The sequence below is a fragment of the Medicago truncatula genome, chromosome 2 (assembly GCF_003473485.1).
Source record: "Medicago truncatula cultivar Jemalong A17 chromosome 2, MtrunA17r5.0-ANR, whole genome shotgun sequence".
Lineage (NCBI taxonomy): Eukaryota > Viridiplantae > Streptophyta > Magnoliopsida > Fabales > Fabaceae > Medicago > Medicago truncatula.
The window spans coordinates 7,694,775-7,717,043 of record NC_053043.1 but is presented as its reverse complement, the minus strand read 5'-3'; the positions used below and the strand labels follow the sequence as shown (position 1 = coordinate 7,717,043).

General features: G+C 33.5%; 2 protein-coding genes across 4 annotated transcripts; one reads left to right on the top strand and one right to left on the bottom strand.

The window, feature by feature from the left end:
- Window positions 1-10,089: 10,089 nt before the first annotated feature.
- On the bottom strand, window positions 10,090-16,300 carry LOC25486085 (probable E3 ubiquitin-protein ligase LUL3). The gene is made up of 3 exons (XM_013607279.3): window positions 15,620-16,300; window positions 11,320-11,842; window positions 10,090-10,604 (listed from the first exon to the last, which is right to left on the bottom strand). The coding sequence occupies exons 1-3, from the start codon at window positions 16,141-16,143 to the stop codon at window positions 10,491-10,493; spliced, it is 1,161 nt and encodes a 386-aa protein (XP_013462733.1). The 5' UTR covers window positions 16,144-16,300; the 3' UTR covers window positions 10,090-10,490.
- A 749-nt stretch (window positions 16,301-17,049) lies between these two features.
- On the top strand, window positions 17,050-21,236 carry LOC25486084 (ADP-ribosylation factor-related protein 1). 3 transcript variants are annotated; one of them, XM_024775567.2, is made up of 7 exons: window positions 17,050-17,195; window positions 18,506-18,717; window positions 18,811-18,951; window positions 19,585-19,693; window positions 19,840-19,901; window positions 20,033-20,136; window positions 20,561-21,236. In XM_024775567.2, exons 2-7 carry the CDS (start codon window positions 18,625-18,627, stop codon window positions 20,667-20,669), a joined length of 618 nt encoding a protein of 205 aa, XP_024631335.1. In that variant the 5' UTR covers window positions 17,050-17,195; window positions 18,506-18,624; the 3' UTR covers window positions 20,670-21,236. The 3 variants fall into 3 exon arrangements, with proteins under 3 accessions (XP_024631335.1, XP_013462732.1, XP_024631336.1); XM_013607278.3 differs by having other exon boundaries at window positions 17,053-17,200; window positions 20,561-21,226; XM_024775568.2 differs by having other exon boundaries at window positions 17,060-17,195; window positions 18,545-18,717.
- The last annotated feature ends 1,033 nt before the right edge of the window (window positions 21,237-22,269 follow it).

Here is a 22,269-nt window from a genome sequence, read left to right as displayed (position 1 = left end):
ATTTTTTTTTTTGATAAGGCCAGAGCAGAGTGACATCAAGAAAAAGAAAGCGATATCTCACCTATACTCTAATCTTGTGTCACATGCTCATATATATTATTAAAAAAGGAAAAAGTACAGAAAAAAAACATGGGGGGCATAACCTAACCCAGTAAAAAAAGACGTGCAAGCCAACCCAAACGGGCATTACAAACATGTTAAGAACATACACTCGATTCAACCCTAGTAAGACTAACAAACAATGTTTGTGAGCACCAACTAGGCCTATAAGTTGGCGAATGAACCCGCTGTCAACACAGAAAGGATCACGTGCCATCAGCTCCCTGCACCATTAGCAACAAGCATTACCGACTCTTTCGAGTCCAAAAGAGTCTGAACTAACCTTTTAGAGTCGACTTAGCATCAGACCAAAATTCTTGAGAGTGGGGAGTGCATTCGACCGCCAACACGGTAGTTAACGAATCCACATCACCAACCATTTGTTGTGATAATCCACAACAAATTCATAGCCATTTCTGGCCTAACAGTCCAAGTTCAATCACTACGGACCGAACCGGATTCAATAACGAGTACAACCACCAAAAACACTTTTGTTGTGTCTGTCGACGAACCATACCAAGAAAACTGTAGACCTCAACAGGTCTGGAAGAATCATAATTTGACAGGTGGAGCATCAACACAGCAACGAGTTCCCGACGACAAGAAAACCAAAACGAATCGCACTTGATAAGGAAAACAGTGGGACGACCGCCGCCACAGACGACGACAATTGACCCATTTCGTAACGGCAAACAACAACCCACAACTGAACCAGATGGTTGTTGTCAAATACAAGCAGAACGATGGCGGCGCAAGAAACTCATTCCGGCGACAACGTCGATCTCAAATATCCCCATCTAGCCATCGACAGACAGGGAGAGGGACGCTGGTGGTGCGGAGGGTGAAGCTCGTCGCACCACCATCCATTAATACTACGTCGGAGCAGATCAGTTTTGGATTTGGATGGAGTAAGCAAAACTGAAATGTATTTAATTCAGATTTAAAATCATTATTATTGGGAGATGATAAATCAATATTAGAAGCATCTTTTTTCTTAATTACATTTATTAGAAGCATCTATGTACAAATGATAATTTTGTTAATCTAGATACCAAAGATATATACTCCATCAAAGTTTAAAAGTAAGCAAAAAAATCAAATGAACTTAATCAAATTTAGATAAATTACATTTGATTTTTTTACTTATACTTCAAATCAGAGTACATAATTTTTTTTTTGTTGACAAAAACAAAACGATATTCATTCATTCAAATCGATAAAGTACATCAAATATAAAGATCGCTAAAAACGTAAAAGGTGAATCTGCGAACAAACTCACAACACCCAAGTTAATAGCATACAACGGCAAAATGCCTACAAATAATATGATAAAACTTAAGTCACCGAAATACTCATGCTTCCGGATCTGCAACGTTGACGTCCAAATTAAATCATTGATTGAATTTGTAATTGACTGATGTAGATCTTTCAAAAAGAATTGAACAAACACCACGACAAAACGCGAAATCAAACGCCGCACAAGACGACGAACAACATAACGCCGCACTTAGACGACGAAATCACAGAAAACACAAAAGGAAAAACTTGGTAGATGTGAAAACCACTTATTTAGATCGAAAGAAAAGGGGAAAAAAAGATGTAGAGGGGTGATTCTAGGTCAAAAAATGACCTAAAACCACCCCTCCTCGATGAACGAAGGAGAAAGAAAGTTTAGAGAGAAGTTGGAGTTTCTCCCACTAGAAAACTAGGGCCGACTTACACATCGGAGTACATAAATTGAAGTACAGTATATATATGAAAAAATGTGAAATTAATTTACAAATAGGGTCAAAAGTATATATATTGCTTATAGTCTCTTTATTTCTTTTCAATTCTCATTTTTTAGAAGAAAAAATTATTTTATTTATTACCTAGTTTCAACTTTTAAGTTTTTATTAACTCTTTCTTTTGTCAATTTTACACTTATCTTATTAAGTTTATACTTTTTTTCAGAAGAAGTTTATACTTTATTTACTAAATAAATTTTGGGTCATGTTAACCAGTGCCTCATGACACTAGTTAAACAGTTAAAAATGAAATGAAAAGACAAAGTCAAAATTAAAAGCAATTTCAAGTTTCGAAAAATATAATACACAATTTCCAAGAAAATATTTCATTTTGTAATTCCTTAAAATTTTATACATACACCAATATTAATGAACCATGAGTAAACAACGCATCAATAATCATCGTGAACCTAACTCAGTTGGTATGGACAATGTATTAATATATGCAAAGTCCAGGGTTCAAACCTCGGCCACCACAAAAAAAAAAAACAACATATCAATAAAAAGTAACCTCTCCATCCCAAAATATAAGCAAAAATCCCACTTTCTTTGTCTTAAAATGTAAGCAAAAAAGACTAATCCCTCCGGTCAGATTTTAAGCAAAACATAATTTTTTAGGTTCATTAAATAACTAATGTATTTGGTCTACAAATGTGATCAAATACATTAATTATTTCATGAATCTAAAAAGTCTTTTTTTGCTTATAAATGTGACCGGAGGGAATAACTTTTATCCCATTTAATTTTGTGTTTTTAATTAACCATTTTTTTAAGAATTTTTTTTGTTTATTCTCATGAAATTAAATGCAAATTACATTCAATTTTCTCTATAATTAACCATTTTCTCCATAATTAATAGCCAATGAAAATTGTTTTTACATGTTCCCATGAAATTTATTCTAAGGAAAACACAAAATATTATACTCCAAATTCTTATGTTTTAGTTTTCTTAATAAGTGTGATTTTTTTTTTTATTTTTTTTTTTAACAATTTGAACGGAGGGAGTATTTCATTAGTATTATTGTATGTGTAAAATAATTTAAAAAAGATAAACTTAAAGTGAATGAGTATATTCGTAAGTTTTTCTTCTTCTTTTTCTATCTTAACTCTCTTGCTGAATATCTGTGACTTGGTGTGAGATTCCATCAGCATCCATCACTCACTCCGCGTCAACAAATGACAAACCAATTTATCGTCATTACTTCCTTTGAACAAATATCTTTCTTACATTCAGGGCCATTAAAGAAAATAAATACATATAAATGTTGTAAGTTATTAATTTCATGACTTTAATGTGCTTTCGATATGTATATATTAAATGAAATGAAGTGATAAAAAGATAAGCTCGGTGCTTTTGCCAACTTTTGAGTTTATATATGACTTCATTCGTTTTAAAATGAGTGTCGTTTAAGGTTTTTACATATGTATATTAAGAAATGTATTAATTAAAAGAAAGAGATATTAATTGAAGGGTACAATTGAAAAGAAAAAGTTATTATTATATTGAATACTGAAAGTGACATTCATTTTAATTTTTTTTTTATTAAAACGACACCCATTTTAAAACGAACGGAGTAATATTTAATTGTTGTACACCGACAATGTAATTTTTTTATACATAAATCTAATGATGTATTGTCATATCATTTGATGCTGATTTGAAATAAGTTTACATTAATAATGTATACTAATTGAGAAAAATTGTTTTTAAGAGTCTCACAAATTAAGAAAAGTTGTAACTACACTTTGTTTTGGGCTTGCACGAACAACATTTTTTTTTCAAGAAATATGACAAAAAAAATAATAAAGGAAGCTTGTATATAGGTTGCCCATTGATCTAAGTCATAACTAAAATATTTGATTTTTACCTTTTTTTTTGGTCGATAACGTGTCTGAGTTTCAAACCTCAATTCTTATATATATTAATTATTAACGATCACATTTAATTTTCACCTTTAACGACCCCAAGATATGTTTGCAAGGAAACTTTTTAAAGTAAAAAGAGTCGATTATTACGCTCTCCAAATGCTTCAAATGCAGATCAACCAAATTACTTACTTTTCCATAACTACATTGTAGAAAAAGTATGCAAAATGTGAAATGTTCTTTGTCTATATTTTTGAACTAAATATACTTTACTTTTGCTTATTTTGCTTAACGTATGCAAAACGTGAGATGTTCTTGTTTATATTTTAGAGAAAGTATGCAAAACATGAAACATTTACTTTTGCTTATTTTGCTAGGGAGGAAATATCTCTTTTCATTACTCCCTTTGCACATTTTGTAAAGTGTTTTTCTTTTGCATATATTAAGGATGGTATGACAAAAATTCGTATTAGTATCTACATCAGGGAACATCATGTGAACCCTTTATCAAAGCCAAAAATGAAGCTATGCTCCCATGTTTTCAGTCAAAGTATGTGAAGTATACGTATTACTTCAATCAATCAAGTGAATGGCCGAATTGGGGATTCAATGAATTTTACATATTTTGAATTCATATATATAACGTGTCTATTGTAACTATAAGTATAGACATGCAAAAGTAAACAAGATATGTTTTCTTTTGCAAGACACTATGGTTAACATTAACTTTTCATAATCCAAAACACTTTATGGTATTCATAAGGATTTCATCTGAAAAAATACAACAACAAAAATAATAATAATAATTTTTTTTTACGGGAATAATAAGACAATTTTTTCTTCTCAATATGTTTAGAAAAAGGAATGAATGGTGTACTATTTTCCTAGGGTACACCTATTTTTATTTAACAAATACATTATTTCTTTAGGCTAAAAAAGGAAAATGAGCGAAAATCTCTTAGACATAAACCAAATTCAAGAAAGAAAAAAATTAAAAGAAATGTAAAAAATTACAAAAACTACAATAAAAATGCTGTGACTTCCAACCAAAGAACAAGTATTATAAACATACGTGGGTTTTAGCTTCTCATAAAACAAATTTCAACTTCGAGACAATATCAAAGAAACTTTAATTATGACGGAAGTAAATTTTTTTAAACAGCGAAATTCATTAAGGCTAGCCGGTGTAAGACACACTCGGCTGCACAAGCAGAAGGAAACGCACAGTTATGTATATAGACGAAACACTTGACCACAAAAAAAAAAAAAAAAAACCCTCATATAACCACACAAACAAATCCCATATTGCACCCCAAACGAACCAAACACACGCTAGGCTATACCACCTAAAACCAGAAGCAAATGAAAATAGAATTAAAACTATAACACTCGTAGGCCAAAACACAGTCACGGTATGTTATGAAAACTACACCCATACTCAACATTGCAGTAGGAAATGTTTGCCACCAAAAAGGGTAACCGAGGCAAAACCATAAAAAAAAAAAAAAAAAAAACTGCAGCCACCAACAACAACTTGCAAACTTCAACCACTACAATGCTGATCCGCTACAACCAGAATAGTAGCCGGAACTCCACAGCCCACCAAAAACAGCCCCCACCTCTATATAGTCGCTGACAATCGAAACAGTTATCTAACGAGACGATCCTTTGGATTCCACATTCATTCGTAATATAGACACGTTCAAATTTTTAACCTACTCAAGCTCCATTTTCAAGATAACACTTTAATATCCTCCACAATAGTCTCCACATCCATGATCTTGAAAATTTTATGGTTTCTTGCTTTTCAAATTTCTCAAATAGTCGTGCGCCAAATTAATCATAAACCCTTATGAATCCTCTTATTTCTACCTTCTTTACTCCAACACTGCCAATGAACAAACATGTTTAACGATGTTATGGATTAAAATTCCAGCCGCCCCAATATTTCTCCCCAAATGTTATTCACCACATTACAATGAAGAAAAAAATAATTTGAAGATTCCTCCATCCTATGGCATAAAACATGTACCGCAGAAAAATCCGACAGTAAAATATTCCTTCTTGCAAGGTTTCATCTCGATGGAATTCAATCAAGAAGAAGTTTTCAAAAAAATGTCACTACTTTTAACGATGTCAGGCTTCACCAAATGTAATCAAACACTCTCCTCTCCTCACCACTCTTACCACCCTCCAACACCATCAAACTTTCAAACTTTTTGTAAGTCGGCTTGACCGAGAAAACACCCCTTCCCCCGCTTTCCAAACCCATATGTCCTCATAATTCTTCAATCTACACCCCTACAAATCCTCCATCCAATTAATAAGAAGCTCCTCCTCTGGAAACAAATAAATTCCTCCTCCACAAGAATCCACACTCGCCATCTCCCTCCCTCCCCGGCCTCTACACTCCTCTACAATTGCTTCTTTTTGGTTTAAAATTTCAAAAAGTCTCGAATATTTTAAACAAAAAGAGATCTCCCCCTCCAAGGGTCCTTCCAAAATCTAGTTCTTATCCCATTTTCCACTTTCCTTACCACCTCCGAATTAAACTAATTCGAACCTACTACCTTTTTTAGCTTGAGGATATCCTTCCACCAACTGGATTTATAGCGTGGCCATACCCCATTCTCGTCCACCACCAAGTTACCAATACAATGCCCGTAATTTTCAATTAGGACATCTTTCCAAATGGCTTTATCATTTTGATTATTCTCCATCTTCACTTTGCAAGAAAGCTTAAGTTTGCCACCCTTACACCCCTCACTCCTAGACCTCCATCGACCTCCATCGCATTTCAGTTCACACACCGTTCTTCACTTGACCCAACTTATCTTGTGACCACATGTTACTCCCTCCCAAAGAAACTCTCGTTGAATTTTAATAATTTTCCTCCACGCCTTAACCGACATCTTCAAAAAGGATAAGTAGAAAATTGGGAGCAAATTTAACGTCGAATTTAAAAGGACAATGCTACCACGAAGGCTAATGAACTTGTTTCCCCAAGAGTGAAGTTGTCGCGTCATTTGCTCCAATAACAACTCCCATGTTGATATCTTTGAAGCTCTAGTCCCCGCCGATAACCCCAAGTATTTGAAAGGAATACCACCTAATTAACCCTATAGAATATGTAATAAGATTTCTATTATAATTAGGTCAAGGATAGTTTAGTTGTTTTAACCCTTGGATTATATACATTACTTTACTAGAATTCAACATAAATAATCATTTTCTTTTCATCTGTGCCTTATGTGTGCATTATTTTAAGATTGGATCATTCTAACCGATACCTCTAAGACATATATAAAAAAAGTGACTACTTTTGTTTGAACTTTAATATAATAGTGTACATGGGTGAAGCTATTTGTAGTTAAGGAGTAGCTTTGGCTACCCCAACAAATATTTTTTTATGGACTAAGTTAGCATATTTTGTAATTAATTACCCCAATAATAATATCTCAAAAGAAAGATCAATAGAAATAGCAAAGCCAAAATATATACACTTGTTTAATAAATATATTTCGTATTATTTTAACACTTTTAATCTTTTAAACAACTACTAACTGTAAAGAGAGCTTTTTTTTTGTGGTGTCTGGGGTTCGAACCTCAGGCCTTACATATATTATGTATTGTCCTTACCAATTGAGTTAAGCTCACGGGGACAACTGAAAAGAGAGCTTAATTAGCAAAAAAAATTGTCAAAAAACAGTTAAATTATATTTTATTTCATTTATTTAGATTTGATCCACTCGTAAAAACATAACCAGGTTCTTTTTCTCTTTCTCTTCTCTCCTTCTCAAACCCTAGCCGTCACTCCTTTCTTCTTTTCGTTGGAGGGGTGATTTAGGGTCAATTTTTGACCCAAAATCACCCCTCTAACTCGTTTTTCTATTTCCCTTTTATTGAAATAAGTGATTTTCACATCTGTTACGTTTTTTATTTTGTGATTTCGTCGTCTTCGTGCGACGTTGGTTTGTTCGTCGTCTTTGTGCGACGTTGTTTGTCTTTCTTGTTTCTCTCAGGTATTTGATCGGTTCAGATTGTCAGATCAGCTTCGATCCAGTGCAGATCCAATCAATGACTTTGGCGTCATCCACGTTGCAGATCCGGAGACATGGCTATTCCGGAGATTTAAATATAGTCATATGTGTAGGCATTTGTACCTTGCCGTTTTATGCTATTAACATGGATGTTGTGAGCCTGTTCACAGATTCATTCTTTTTGTTTTTAGCGAATTTGCATTTTATCGATTTGAATGATATATAAAAGGATAACCAAGTACTCTATCAATTTAAATGAATGAATATCATTTATTTTTGTCAAAAAAAAAAAACATAACCAGGTTCGCCGCTATTAGTGTGTATCATTTAAGAGTTAAAAGGACTATCCTTTAAGTTATAAATTATAATAAAAATCTTATAATATATAGTCTCTAATGAAAAAGACACATAATATGGACAAATGAAGTATTAATGTCCAATTACTTTAAAATAAAATAAAAACGGAATTCAGCGGGAGCACCTGAAATTATGGGGTCTTTGCTCAAAAGCATTGGTACTAAAACTTGTGTGAATTGAAAATTGAGAGTTTGGTCATTTATGTCGTATGTTACACAACTAATAATAGTGCTCTTCAGATTAAATAATGCACGCCATGCTTTAACACCAATTGAACATATAAAATCAACTTCAAAACTATCTAACCCTTTGGACTTTGATGAATCACGTTTTCAGACTTCTTGTTTTTTTCCTTTTATTTATCCATCTACCCTTTCTCCAAGATTTTTTTTTTTGCCCTTTTCAAAGCTTAAATTATGTCGTGTTACTAGTCAAAGAGTTTTTTATTTGTGGCAAAATAAGAAGCCATAACAACTTGATTTTTTTCTTGCCCTTGGTCTAAAGAGAGAGACATTAGAGTTAATTTTATAAAGCATTGTTCATTTGTTCTTTATGAGACCCAATTGTGTATAGTTCAAGAGGTTTTGGTACTTGAAAGTATAAGGCTATAATTGAAACTGGGGTAGTTGAAAGTGAACCAAACCAAGTATGTCTATTATATGTCTGCTTGTCCTGTGGTGCTCATAGCCTAATTTGTACAAATAATGCAACACCTTTTAGATGGGAATGGTTGATCGCATGCTAAGGAATAGGTATGCCCTTCAAACACCACCAAACCCACGAATGAAATATAATAATAATAACAACAATAGATTTGAGGAAATTCTGGTACGGACCATCATTTTAAGTGGTCCATGATGAATTATATTTTCATTGCTAGATTTTGTTGTCTTACCAAATCCTATTGTCTAACTTGTTTTGTTACCAAATTATTTTTCCTTTCTATTTTCCCCTTCTGTATGCTGAGTCTCCTTGTTACCAAATGGTGTCGCTGCAGCCAGAGCTAGGGACTCGCACCGCGCGAATAAGTCACACTTCTCCTCGCTCGAGTTTCGCAATGAAGATGTGATTTTCCGCTTGAGTTTCCCATTTATTAGTGTTTGTAATGTATAATAACATCCGTAAACCTATTTGATCTAACGGTTCTAAAACATGGTATTTGGTGGATAGTGGTCGTATCACTAGCCTAAACTTTGCTACATACATGATTGGCACAGCTATGATATAGCATAGATCTTATACGAGAAGTAATGGTGGCTAATTCTTACTGAGTTGAATAGGACATTCCATATTTGGGGAGATGATTTTACACATTTTGTCTTAAAGATTCTATTGAGGAATGACTTGGGTAACCATGCAAAGCCATTGCTATTTACACTGAAGGCTTCAGAAGAGTACAACAACATATTGCCTTAATTTAGACAGTGATTGATGACCAAGAATAAGAATTTTGCACATATTAAGAGAAGGAGAAGGGAGTGTATTTATTGAGCCTCATCTAGAAGAGTACAGTTGTAGTTGCATCTAGCACATGGCCTGTTCTTTATGGCATCAGATTTAAGCATATGTTATATAAATATGGAAATTAATAATGGAGTGCAGGTGTGGGGAAGCTTTTACCAGAAGGGAGAATTCATGATTCTTGTACTGTTATATACTTGTAAAGTACTAGTTGGAAGAGCTAAAGCAATGCCTTTAATTATTTACCATTATTCCAAACATAGTAAAGAAGCAAATGCTAAAGGCAGCCTGAAAATATCTAAAGATTTTAATTTTCTAAGGTTCGTGCACTAAGTTAATTAATTTCTTCTTTATTTGCAAAAGATTCCACAAAATACCAAAATGTATTGAGTCCCTGGCTTCAGGATTGTAGAGAGTTTAGATGATCTTTGGGTGGTTTGGTACCTTGCCATTACTATTGCCCTTGTTACACATGTATATTTTTAGAAATATAAACGACTACATGATTAAATATAAGCAATAATTTACAAACACGAATTCAATACGGACCAAGCCAGGTATCATTATATTTAGCCCTTGTTCGCTTCCCTTGTTCGGCGACCATTAGGGAAATAATCTCTCAAACATCACTACAAAAAATTACGACCTATACAGTATAGATGACACAGGCGTAACATTCAACCACTGCAAAAGTGTACATGGCCAAATCTTCCCTCAAACACATACGCACCCAAATTATAGACAAATTATTGGCTACAGTTCACAGAAAAGGGAATCGCCATATATTACCCTACTGCAGACATGTAAAAGGGGGGAGGAAAGTTTTCTTACAAAGGGAATCGTCATATAATTCAACTTAGCATGGGGAGAGAAAAAACTGTCATGGATCGCTACTCTTCACCCTGATTTCCATAAGTTCCTCAATTGGCTGACGGCATATAGGGCATTTATTGGATTGAAGCCGCAGAGCTTTCGCACACTCACTGCACAAACACTGTAAAGTACAAAGATGTAATATGAGAATAGTCACAATAGAAAATGAAATATGGAGAAATGATCATCAATCATCTCATATCAATTATATGTAATGCAAGGATCTCTACTAAGTAATTAGCATTCGCCACTAGCCAGTGGAATAAGTTCTGACATGCAATTTTATGTCCCATGATTTCAAACAATACATGTATGATGACATGACATACAAAGAGTTCCCATCGCTGAAAATAAATTAAGATTATACCGCAGGAGATGAAGAAAGCAAAAATTGAAGGTAATATAAAGATTAAGGAACAAACCCCATCCATTTTACACTTTCAGGAATATTAGCAATGACATTGGTTTTCTATAAGCTAACCCACCCATACAACTGAAGCTACATCGGCGATTATATACGTGTATTAGTGTTGTCATTCGCATATGCCAGAAAATAGCACCTGGGGTCAAATTCTGACAGTGCTATAGTGTTGTTTGACAATATTTTGCACTAAATAGCGTATCCCAGAACAATTGCGATTTCTTCAAATTCTGCTATGCTATAACACTACGGCGCTATTTAACAACTATGATGTGTATGAGCCATAATGACTATTATTATATTTAAACATAATGTGCAGTAGAAGTGCTAAGACCGTAAAATGCGTTCATTCCAGGAAATTGATAATCTACTCTATATATGTGTAAGTGTAAGTAGCTTTGAAATAAAATCTTACCATATGTCGACAAGGTAAGACAGCTGTATCCTTTGGTTCCGTCATGCATATTACACACTCCTTCCCAGGATCACTGTCATCAAAGCCTGCAGCTTCTGAGCTTCCTATTCCATATAGTTCTCTCAACTCATAACGAACACCATCAATCCAAAGAATCTGTCTAACTACTTTTATCTGGAAAGCACCACCACCATTACTTTTCTCCAAGACAGCTTGAGTAATTTGCATGTGAGGGGATGCATCTAGCACGGAATCATCAGGAGTTTTAGGAGTTTCGTTTTCCGAGGGAGTTTCCAAACATGTTTCGGCGCATATTACAAGAGGAAAGACATCTTCCCCAGGTGAAGGCTTTGAAAGATCATCTAACTCAAAGAAGCCTAGGTCAATCCCCGTTCCTGAAGGCTGAGCAAATTTCTGGCCAACTCCTTTCTTGAAGGGGACTTTGACTGGCACAAATGCATCAGGAAAGAGTGGAACAAACCTACATTTATCTTCTTCCTTCGCAAAGTAAAAGACAGTAATGCTGCAAATTACAAATACAATGAGTAAAGAAGTTAAGAGAAGCAAAAACATTCCATTATACATTTTATCCATCTTCAAACGGTCTCATTTTAGTACAAATACAATCATTTCATACAATTAGCCAATCAAACTAATTGCAACTTCAACCCATAAACTGTGGTTCTATTTTGTTCTCTTCTGTTAGGAATGTAAGCTTACAAGTTACATGAAACTGCTCATAGCCAGAACACAGGTAAAACTAATTTGAGAGATCAAGCAGTTGTTATACAGAATGTTGCTGTGACGAGTTCTTTACAATGAATGATGCATAAATTATTAAATTGCCAATATGGCTACATTTAGACGTCAACAACGTAAAGGTATATTTACATGAACTAGTGTACAGCTAAAATATGTATTTATACATTTCAAGTTCATTCAACCAATAATTCTAACAGCAGTGGATTTATTTTTTCTAAGATTTAATAGCCTACCAAGAAGATAATTTCTACTAAATTCACAAAAAAAAAAAAAAAAAAAAAACAGATTAATCATGATAAACACCAAGTCACCAACGAGTTATCTCAGTGCATCAAACATGTTTCTTGTAATTTTTAAAGGAAATACCTCTCACAAGAAATAAAACCATGCTTATATTGCATGTGATGGAAAAGCTGGAGAAGCTTTTAGGTGCAAGGAAAAGTGTCTATTAGACACAACTGTCTATCAGTTGGTTACTTTGTGACTGGTGAGATACCAATATGGTTCTAAATCAAGAGTTTACTGAATCAAGAATAACAAGTGGAGTTCTTGCTTATGCAACCATAGCAACCTTCATTCAAGTTAAAAGTTCTTCCAACATATACTTGGTATATTATACAATATCACGAAACTCCTAATTAGGAACTTTCAAACTCAGCTAAAATTAATGCTTACCACACCTTCACTAAAATCTAAAATGGTGAGGAAGACATAAATCCTAATTCAACAGTGACTGTAGAAAAATTCAAACTATAAACAGCACCGCAGTCCCTTATGGATATGTTAGAGGGGTATGGATCATCCTATTGTTAGAGGAGCTAAGTCCCTGCCAGTAACAAACCATTTTAATTCAAGTTGAGAGTCAAAGGTATGAGTTTCAGATTCAGAAAGAATTTAATCAATTCTTCATATTGCTAATTGATATAAAATAGTATCTTAGTAGGTTCAAAAATTGAAATATAATTGCATAAATTATTTTGTAACCATGATTTTATCTTCTATCCTGCTACCTTTTGTTCTTAAAATATCAGCACAACAACAACTATTCTGTTCTAGTTAAGAGACCGAGGGAGAAATAATGGGCCCGTTTGTTATAGTTTTTTTTTTTAAAGTAGATTTTTGTTATAATTTTTTTAACAAAGACATTTTTAAGGAAAGCTTAAATGAAAAATTCGTTTGAATAGCTTAACTTAAAATGTCATTCTAAGTATTTCATCATTTTGTTATAATTTTTTTTTAGCTAAAATTTTGAAAAAATCTCTAAAAAAAAAAGCTATTCAAAATAGCTTTTCATAAAAATCATTTTTGAAAGATGTCATTTTGAAAAAATATGTGCTTTTTACTATGTAAAATCTCAAACAATGAATATTTAAGTTAGTGAATATCAAAATCTCTTTTTTAACTAATACCAATTGAGTTTGAAATAACTTCTACTATTTGAGTAAATTTCCAAAAAAATCCATTTTTAGAAATACAAAGAAAAATCCATTTTTTTAAAATCTAAAACAAACGGGCCCAATATCACATTTGTAGAAGCATAAGAGTAAATGTGGTCGGAGAGTCGATAACTTTACTGTGATCTTGAACTACAGCAATTCATCCAAAAGCATCAAAGAAGTACAAGTATCAATATTTGTATTAATGTTACTATGTTAGACACAGAGAAGACAAAATATGGAGATATTAGATTCTAATCTTATGAATGGTAACATATCCTATTTTGAAAATTGCTCTAGAGATCTCAGGTATTAAGTGGACTCTAAAAACCTCCATCATCAGCAGGGCACTTTTGAATTACATGGATGAAAGCAACATAAAAACACAATTTCATTAATATACCATGGTCGCCAAAATAACTGATATCCACCCAGTCCCAGATCATGTGTTCATTATTAAGATCCTCACACTTCTTAACACACGAACAATGTTTTACCCAAACCTGACTTGTGGCTGTACATTTGGTACCTCGGAGACCGACTTTGGATATGGCTTTGATCGTCTCTTAGGGTTAATGACTTTGCAGAGACTTCCTGTCTGTTCTGCATAATGCAGGGATGTATATAATAAACACACACACACGCACAAGAAAGGAGTAATGTTTGTTTAAGAAAATGGAAGTTTTGTCCTAATTATTATGATCATTATATAGCTGTAAGACCAACAATGTTGTATGAGACATTTGTTGTGTGGTAAGATAACAATACAAGAGTAAGTTAAGTGCAGCAGTGATGAAAATGCTACGCAGGATGTCTGAAAATACTAGGTTATAGGATTAAAAATGATAGTATTAGAGAGAGTTGGGGTAGCACATGTTGTAGAAAAGATGAATGAGTATATTGTAGGAGACCCATGGATTCTATAGAAAGGAGAATACATCAGGTCGAGGATAGTCATTGCTAGAGGCAAAGGAAAACCAAGAAACCTACAGGAGAAACTATCAAGAAAGACCTAGAGGTCAATTGTTTGGATAAACATATGATATATGATAATGCAATATAACGTCGTTTGATCCATGTAGCTGACCAACCTAGTGAAATAAGGCTTGTCTATTTTTGAATTGTAATCATGACATAGATCGAAGTCATTCTGAATTTAGGATCAAGACAAAAATCCCTATAATGACAGACATATTTGAAGATTTCAACAACCTAACATGTTAAAGAGGATGTAAAATTACAAAACAATTCACATGGTTATATAATATACCCCACCCCCGTGCATTACAATACATTCCACACCAACTTTTCCACTGATTCCAGATAAGAATTTTAAAAACTGAGTTATGGTATTAGTATGACCTACAGAGTATATGTAATTTCTGAACTCTCAACTCAATTGATGAATTGACAAACAAATGCAAAAAATTCCCTTGTTCATCAACATCTTATCCAGTATCTTATAACACTAAGTTACACATTCCCTTGCAGATTACATAAACAATTTCCAAGAGTTTTGAATCAATAAGAATTAGTTGCTTGTTACTACTTAGAAACATATCATTTCTCCATCACATCACAAGGGTTACAAAACTATTAGTGCGGTGACAAAAATTTAATGTTAAATGAATTTACAAAATTGATTTTAGTTAAAAGTGATTTGAATTTAAAGTGGTTTACGTTTGGATACATATTTGTAAAAGTGAGTTGAACAATAAACTTGAGTGTAAAAATCGTCAAAAGCTACAAATCCTAGCTTCAAGTTAATATTAATTCTTGAGACATGGCGTATGTTCAGTTCCACTTCTAATGTGGCTAAAATTGATTCTAAAGGTGTCGAATTGATTCCAACATGTTTGATTGCCTTCGAGTAGAACTGATCCTACTTGAAGCTAAAATTTGTAGCTTTTCAATTCTAAATTAATTTTCACAGACAAATTCAATTTTTTAGTTCAACTAATGTATCCAAACACATATCACTTTACCTTCAATTCACTTTTAATCAGAATAAATTCACTCAAAATCAATTATTGCCACGCAGATCCAAACATACACTAAATCTACTAAAAAAACATCGAAAAGGATGAAACAAATTGAGTTACCTTCCATCAAAGACGGCATCGAAAACAAAAGAAACAAGGTAATGATCAGGGTTATGCTGATCAACCTCAAGGCGAAGCGTATCTTTATGAACATTAACATTGTTTCTAATCTTTTTAGCAGTTTGATGATCAACATAAGGAGGTGGGGTGGAAGAAGCAGCAGCAGGAGCGTAAAAAGAGGGAGGCGGTGGAGGCCATGCATATTGCGGTTGTTGTTGGTGTTGTTGATTGAGATGATAAGAAGGATGATATTGAATACGATTGGTAGTAGAATTGGGAGGATAGTTATTGTTAGGGTTGGAGAAGTAGAATGAATGGGGTTGTGGTTGAGGTTGTGGGGTGTAAGGAGTAGTTGAGGGGGGATAGTAGTAACTTTGTTGAGGTGGTGGTGGTGGTGGTGGATGGTGTGATTCTGATGAGTAATAGTAAGGTGGTGGTGGCGGTGGTGGTGGAAGTTGTGGTGGTTGTGGAGGTGGGTTTTGAATGAAATTGTTTCTTCTTCTGTTACTCCACGTAATACCCATTTGAGTGTGATATGGTTGAAGAAAAAACGGTGCAAATAACAAGATGCGGTGGTGGTGACGGTGGGTGAGAAATCACGGCGGTGAAGTATCCTAGACTAGTCTTTTTTTTTTTCTATGAGAAAGAAAAAAGAAAAGAGCACGACTCGGTGGTTAAACAAAGCGCGTAACGTATTGTTGTCGTCTTTTGCCTTTATTTAGTTTCCTTAATCCTTACAGTGTACACTTTATTTATTTTGTTTAGAAAATATATTAAATAATTGACTACCTTTTGATTTTATTGTTTAAACAAATATTAATTAAAGGAAAATACTTTTCTTGGGTACTACTACTTTTTTGTAATTACCTTCAACATTTTTCACCAATTCATTCATTCTCTTATTTTTAAAGAGTGAATTCCTTTATATTATTTTAAAAAAATAGGTTCAATGTCTTTCGTCCACAATAACATCAACAATATAAAAAGACTCTAATAAAAAGATCGACGTGTCTGAATTTATTTTATGTCATAAAAATTTATTACTTGTTATTAAGATTAAAGTGTAGTATAATTTCTAATAAAATAGATTGTAAATTACGTAAAGAAAAATACATTATAGATTTTGAAAAAGAGGGGTACAAATTTTAATTTAAATTGTATCAAGAAAAGGTGTAGAAATAATTTATTTTTCTTTCAAAAAAAGATATTTTTTTTTAGTTACTAACTAATTGATAAGATAAATACTTTTCACAAATATGTTTATACATTACGGTGTAATTTTGAATTCTAACAAAAAGTGAGTATGATTTTGAGTCAGATAAATTAAGTATGATCACGTTTTTTTTTTTTTAAAGCACGAATAAGGGATTTTAGTCCTTTTGTAATAAAAAAAGTTTATATTTTTTTTTTTTTTGAGGAATAAAAAAGTTCATACTTATTTTTCTTACGTTACGCGTTGCAAAAAATAGAGAGCTTCGAGACAAAATCGCCCAACACCTCCGATCCGATTCTGCCGTAATCATCGGATCTTTCTTCAACCACCGTCTACCGCCATTCATTGCCACCGTCACCGCCGGTAACGTAATTCTCTGATCTATTGCAACTGAATTGATTCTGTCGAATTTCCACTGTTTCCGATAGCACCACTTTCTGATTCGATATTTTCATCAATTTCACTCTTTTTCATATATCTCTTACGAGTTGATGGAAATTAGAGATTCGTATTTCTGTATTCGTATCATGCATGTAGTATATTGGTAGTTATGTGAATTGTGAATGTTTGAATGAATTACACTAAGATCCAGTGCAGCTTCTAGCGATTCAGAAATCTCTTGATTGAAAATTTATGTGTAGTTTGGTTCTCGACAAACATTGATTTTGAATGAATTGATTTTGTAAAATTGATTTTAGTTGAATGTATGTGGGTTATGTGAATGTTTGGATAGTTTATGTCAAAATGAGTTGAACAATAACTTTAAGTGTAAAATTCATTTATGGACTCAAGCTGCAAATCCTAGCTAGTTAGAATCTATCCTGGAGGCAAAATCAATTCTACTTGAAAGCAACCAAACATGTCAAAATCAATTATGGGTGCTCCAAACGTGAGACTAACTATAAGTGTATGTTTGATTTTGCCGTGATAAAAAATAATTTTGAGTGAGTTGGTTGTGTAAAAGTTAGTTGAACAATGTACTTGAGTGGAAAAATCAATTCTAGAATCAAAAGCTACAATGTCTAGCTTCACATTAGAATCAATAGCTAAAATTTCTAGATTCACATTAGAATCAATTATGGAGGCAAAACCAATTCTACTCTAGAGGAATCAAAATGTCAAAATCAATTTTACACCTCCAGAATCAGTTTTGGATGCTCCAATCGTGGAACCAAACATAAGCGTATGTTTGTTCATGATGTGAGAATAAATCATTTTGAGTAAATTGATTATGTAAAAGTGAGTTGAATGTAAAGTGATTTTATGTTTGGATATATTTTCGTAAAAGTGAATTGAACAATGAATTTGAGTGTAAATATCAATTCTAGAGTAAGAAGCTAATCTCTAGCTTCAAGTTAGAATCAATTCTGGAGGAAAAGTGAATTCTACTCTAGAGGAAGTGAGGAACCAAACATGACAAAATCAATTCTACACCTCTAGAATCAATCTTGGCTCCTCCAAAAGTGGAACCAAACATACACTAAAAATGAGAGAAAAAAAAACTTGTTTTTATGGTGATAATGTTTTTTGATCAGATTTGTGCATTAAAGTGAATGTTGGAAATTTCTGATGTAACTCTTAAATTGAAATTGGTGTGTTTCTAATTAGAGGAGGCATTCTTAGTCAATGAAGGTTGCTGATTTTTTTTTATTTTTTATTTTTTTGGTGTGTAGGAACCTTTTATGCTTATGAAATTGTGAATCGATGAATAGGGCTCGAGCTTTCAAGTAATATGGCATGAACTTCATGTTCTTCTATCCTTGAAGGTTGATCTAACTTAAACAGGATAAGGATGTTTTCGTTATTTTATGGACTTTGGCAGTTCATGTTCAGCAAGTTAGAGCTTCGTGTACTCATTTTAGGGATTGACAAGGCCGGCAAAACGGTGATATATCTTTCAATCCCATATTTTTTAAGAAACTACTGAACTTTGTCTCTGAGTTGTTTTATAATTGCTATATAATGAATAATTGTGTAGACTTTACTTGAGAAGATAAAGTCAGTGTACACGAACGTAGAAGGTCTTCCTCCTGATCGAATTGTTCCAACTGTGGGATTGAATATTGGTCGAATTGAAGTGGCAAATAGAAAACTTGTGTTCTGGGACCTGGGAGGTCAGGTATCAGAAATAGATAGTCAATACTTATCTCTGTAAATTCTATAATTATGATATTTGGATGAATTGTTAATTTGATTTGGCAAAGTAATTTTGTTCATCAACTCTAGCTTTATGGGCTGCTTGTCAAAATCATTTCATTCTAGAACTTCAATAGCTAATATAATAAACCTCTGCATTACATAGTTCCCGATGTCTTATTTTTTATGTTTCTTTATAAAGTTAAAATGCAATTAATTAATGAAAGAACAAGAAACTGTTTTGCTCTCTAAAAAATTCTTTGGGAAGGCTACTCCACTAACCTAATTAGCTTAGTGTGTGTTTTTTATTTTAAATTATAGGTTTGTTATTTTATCTTCAATGCATAAGAACTATGTTATTTGGACCATCTATTTCACCCTTTTTATGGCTGAAGTTTGAATTTATGGCTGAAGTTTACAAAATTAGTCCAATATCTCGTACATTTGATTCAGTACTTCATTTTTAACTGAAATGTAAGCCTGCACACTTGTAGTAGCAGGAATAGAATGTATCATTTTGTGCACTTCTCATACTTGACCCTCTTTATACTGATCTTGCTATCACTATGCCCCTTTTCATATAGTAAGATGTTAATTTAATTTCCCTGCATATCAGCTTGGTCTTCGCTCAATCTGGGAGAAATATTATGAAGAGGCACACGCTGTTGTATTTGTTATAGATGCATCTTGTCCTTCACGATTTGAAGATGCAAAGTCTGCACTTGGTTAGTGAGACTTGATTTTAGTATTTGTAAATAACTAAATATATACTTCTTTAAGGAGTTGGCTTGCAGTTGCAAGTTTGCAATAGTACTAGATATGTTGAAATTGAACAGCACAGTGATAATTTAATAACCGATCTGTTTACCAGAAAAGGTGCTTCGACATGAGGATCTCAAAGGAGCCCCTCTTTTGATATTAGCAAACAAGCAAGTGAGTATAACTATTCACTCCCTGTCCTATAAAATGTTTGGTTTCCTCTTTTGTTGTGATCCTATTTTTTTTCGCCCTCTTTGGTGTGTGTATCAGTGATGGCTGCATGCTGAACATTCTTCTTATTGCAGGATCTTCCTGAAGCAGTATCATCTGAAGAACTAGCTCGGTATCTAGATTTAAAGAAGCTGGACGAAAGAGTCTACATGTTTGAAGCCGTGTCAGCATATGATGGGTAAGTGAGAGGTTATATAAACTTTTCAAATCTTAACCTGTGATAATCCATTACCATTTCATTTTCAATAAGGATTGAGATATCTGATATAAGAAAAAAAATTAACCTTTAAGGTACATAATGAAGTAATTACTGAATGAACTTTATTCTGATATGTGCATGTTACTGGAGGGAATTAGTTAGTCAGTCTGTTTTTTATTATTAATTAATGAGTGATAGGAGAAATAAGACATGCTGCGTATAAATAATAAGTGGGGTTGAAAGGGTCGCTAATCATTTGAGTGAATCGGGGCCTTTGGCCATTGGGAGGGGGCAAAGAACCTTGAAGTTCTGTGTTATTGTCCTGCAGTCTAGGGAATTTTTTTTCCTAATTCTTTGTATTACATTTCCAGTTCACATCACTTTTTCCTTTGAAATGTTGCAGGCTGGGGATCAGGGAAAGTGCAGAATGGCTTGTGGAAGTGATGGAACGAAGCAAGAGGACTGAAATGTTGAGATTGCGGGCAGGTGCAATGGGTCCAGGTCCTGCCTAGAGGTCCTGACATGACATCAAACTAAAACGACTACTCCATTCATTTATAGATTTGTATATCCAAAATGATTAGAAGTCATTAAGAAGAAAAAGGAGACAAACAACTTCGTGCTACATTAAACTGAGCCTTGAAATTATGTCAGTCTTTGTAATTCAGCTGTTTCATACGAGGCTCAGTCTCCGGTATCGCGTAAAGCAAGTTTTCTTCTGACATGCCCTTTATAATCAATCCATCAAGTGCTTGGACTGGAGGGTTTTCTGCTTCTGCCTTCTTCCATCCTTTTGTCAATTCTAGATTTAAATTCCCTATTTGAATAAATTTAATTTACTTTCCTTTCTATAGCATTATATGTACACTGCACTGCCATACAGATTCATGTAGTGATGTGGTATTGTGTAATATACAAGTTCTGAAGTAGTTAAACTTGTTGTGTAGCTGAACTTTTGTGAAAGGAGTCCGATTAGGTGATCTACTTATGTTTGATTATTATTTTTACAGTAAAAAATATTGATTTCCATGTATGCTTAAGGGAAAAAATTACATTTAGTTTAACCCTCTATCAAGGAGCATTTAGTTTAACCCTCTATCAAGGAGTAACTATAGGACATAATGTAAAAAAGTCTGAAACTTTATTTATTATCAGTTACAATTTTATCTTTATTTTGTTGTTTCACTAAAACATAGATTCTATGGAAATATGGGGTGATTTATTTAGTCTTAAAATTAAAAGAGAACAAAGTTCTCAAATGCACAAGCAGCTTTCACTACTAGCGTGGAAGAAAGGGCAATGAGTTCTACTGCTTACCCAACTTTGTGACATAGCGATAGCGGATAAAGGAAGTTTAAGAGTTCCACCGCCCTTACGTAAGGGTCAGGCAGAAGACTAGGGCGTAGCTATCGGAATGCTACCTAAGCTAAAAAAAAAAGTATTAGTTCCCAAAATCAATAAGCTTTTCATTGCAGGGGAGGGAGGGAGACACTCTCCCTCAACAAATGTAGGCACGTAGCTATGTACTCCATGGACCACATTTACGTGAACAAACACCCTTATTTCAGCATTTTTTTTCGTTCAAATCATTAAATTTGTGCATTCTCTTGTAAAACTTCGAGCTTCTTTCATCAATCCCCACATCGGATGAATAAATAAATAAAACACCATTGTTTTGTTCTTCAGATTGGTAAATCTAGATAAAAACTGGCATTGAATAAGAAGAGCATCCTCCCAAGTCACTTCATCTATGGACTTAGTTTACCACTACAGTAACCAGTAACCATGGGTTTTCCTTTGAATATCTTACTGCAAGCGTAGGATTGATTTAGCATTGACAACTTGAATATTTTCCATCTCTTTAATAAAAAAAAACTTGAATGTTTTCCCTCTCTCCCTCCCACTCAATTCTTCTCTCCTCTATTTGATCTTAGTTTTTCTAATTATCTTTGCTGTGACCAGCGGAAAGATGGGCACTAACGTGTTTGTGTATCTGCCTTATCTATTTTAATTTCATAAGTATGTTTATTTATCATTTATTTTAATTTAATTAGCTTGTTTTTTGTATAGTATATTATCTAAATTTGAGAAGAAAAAATAAATTTCAACACT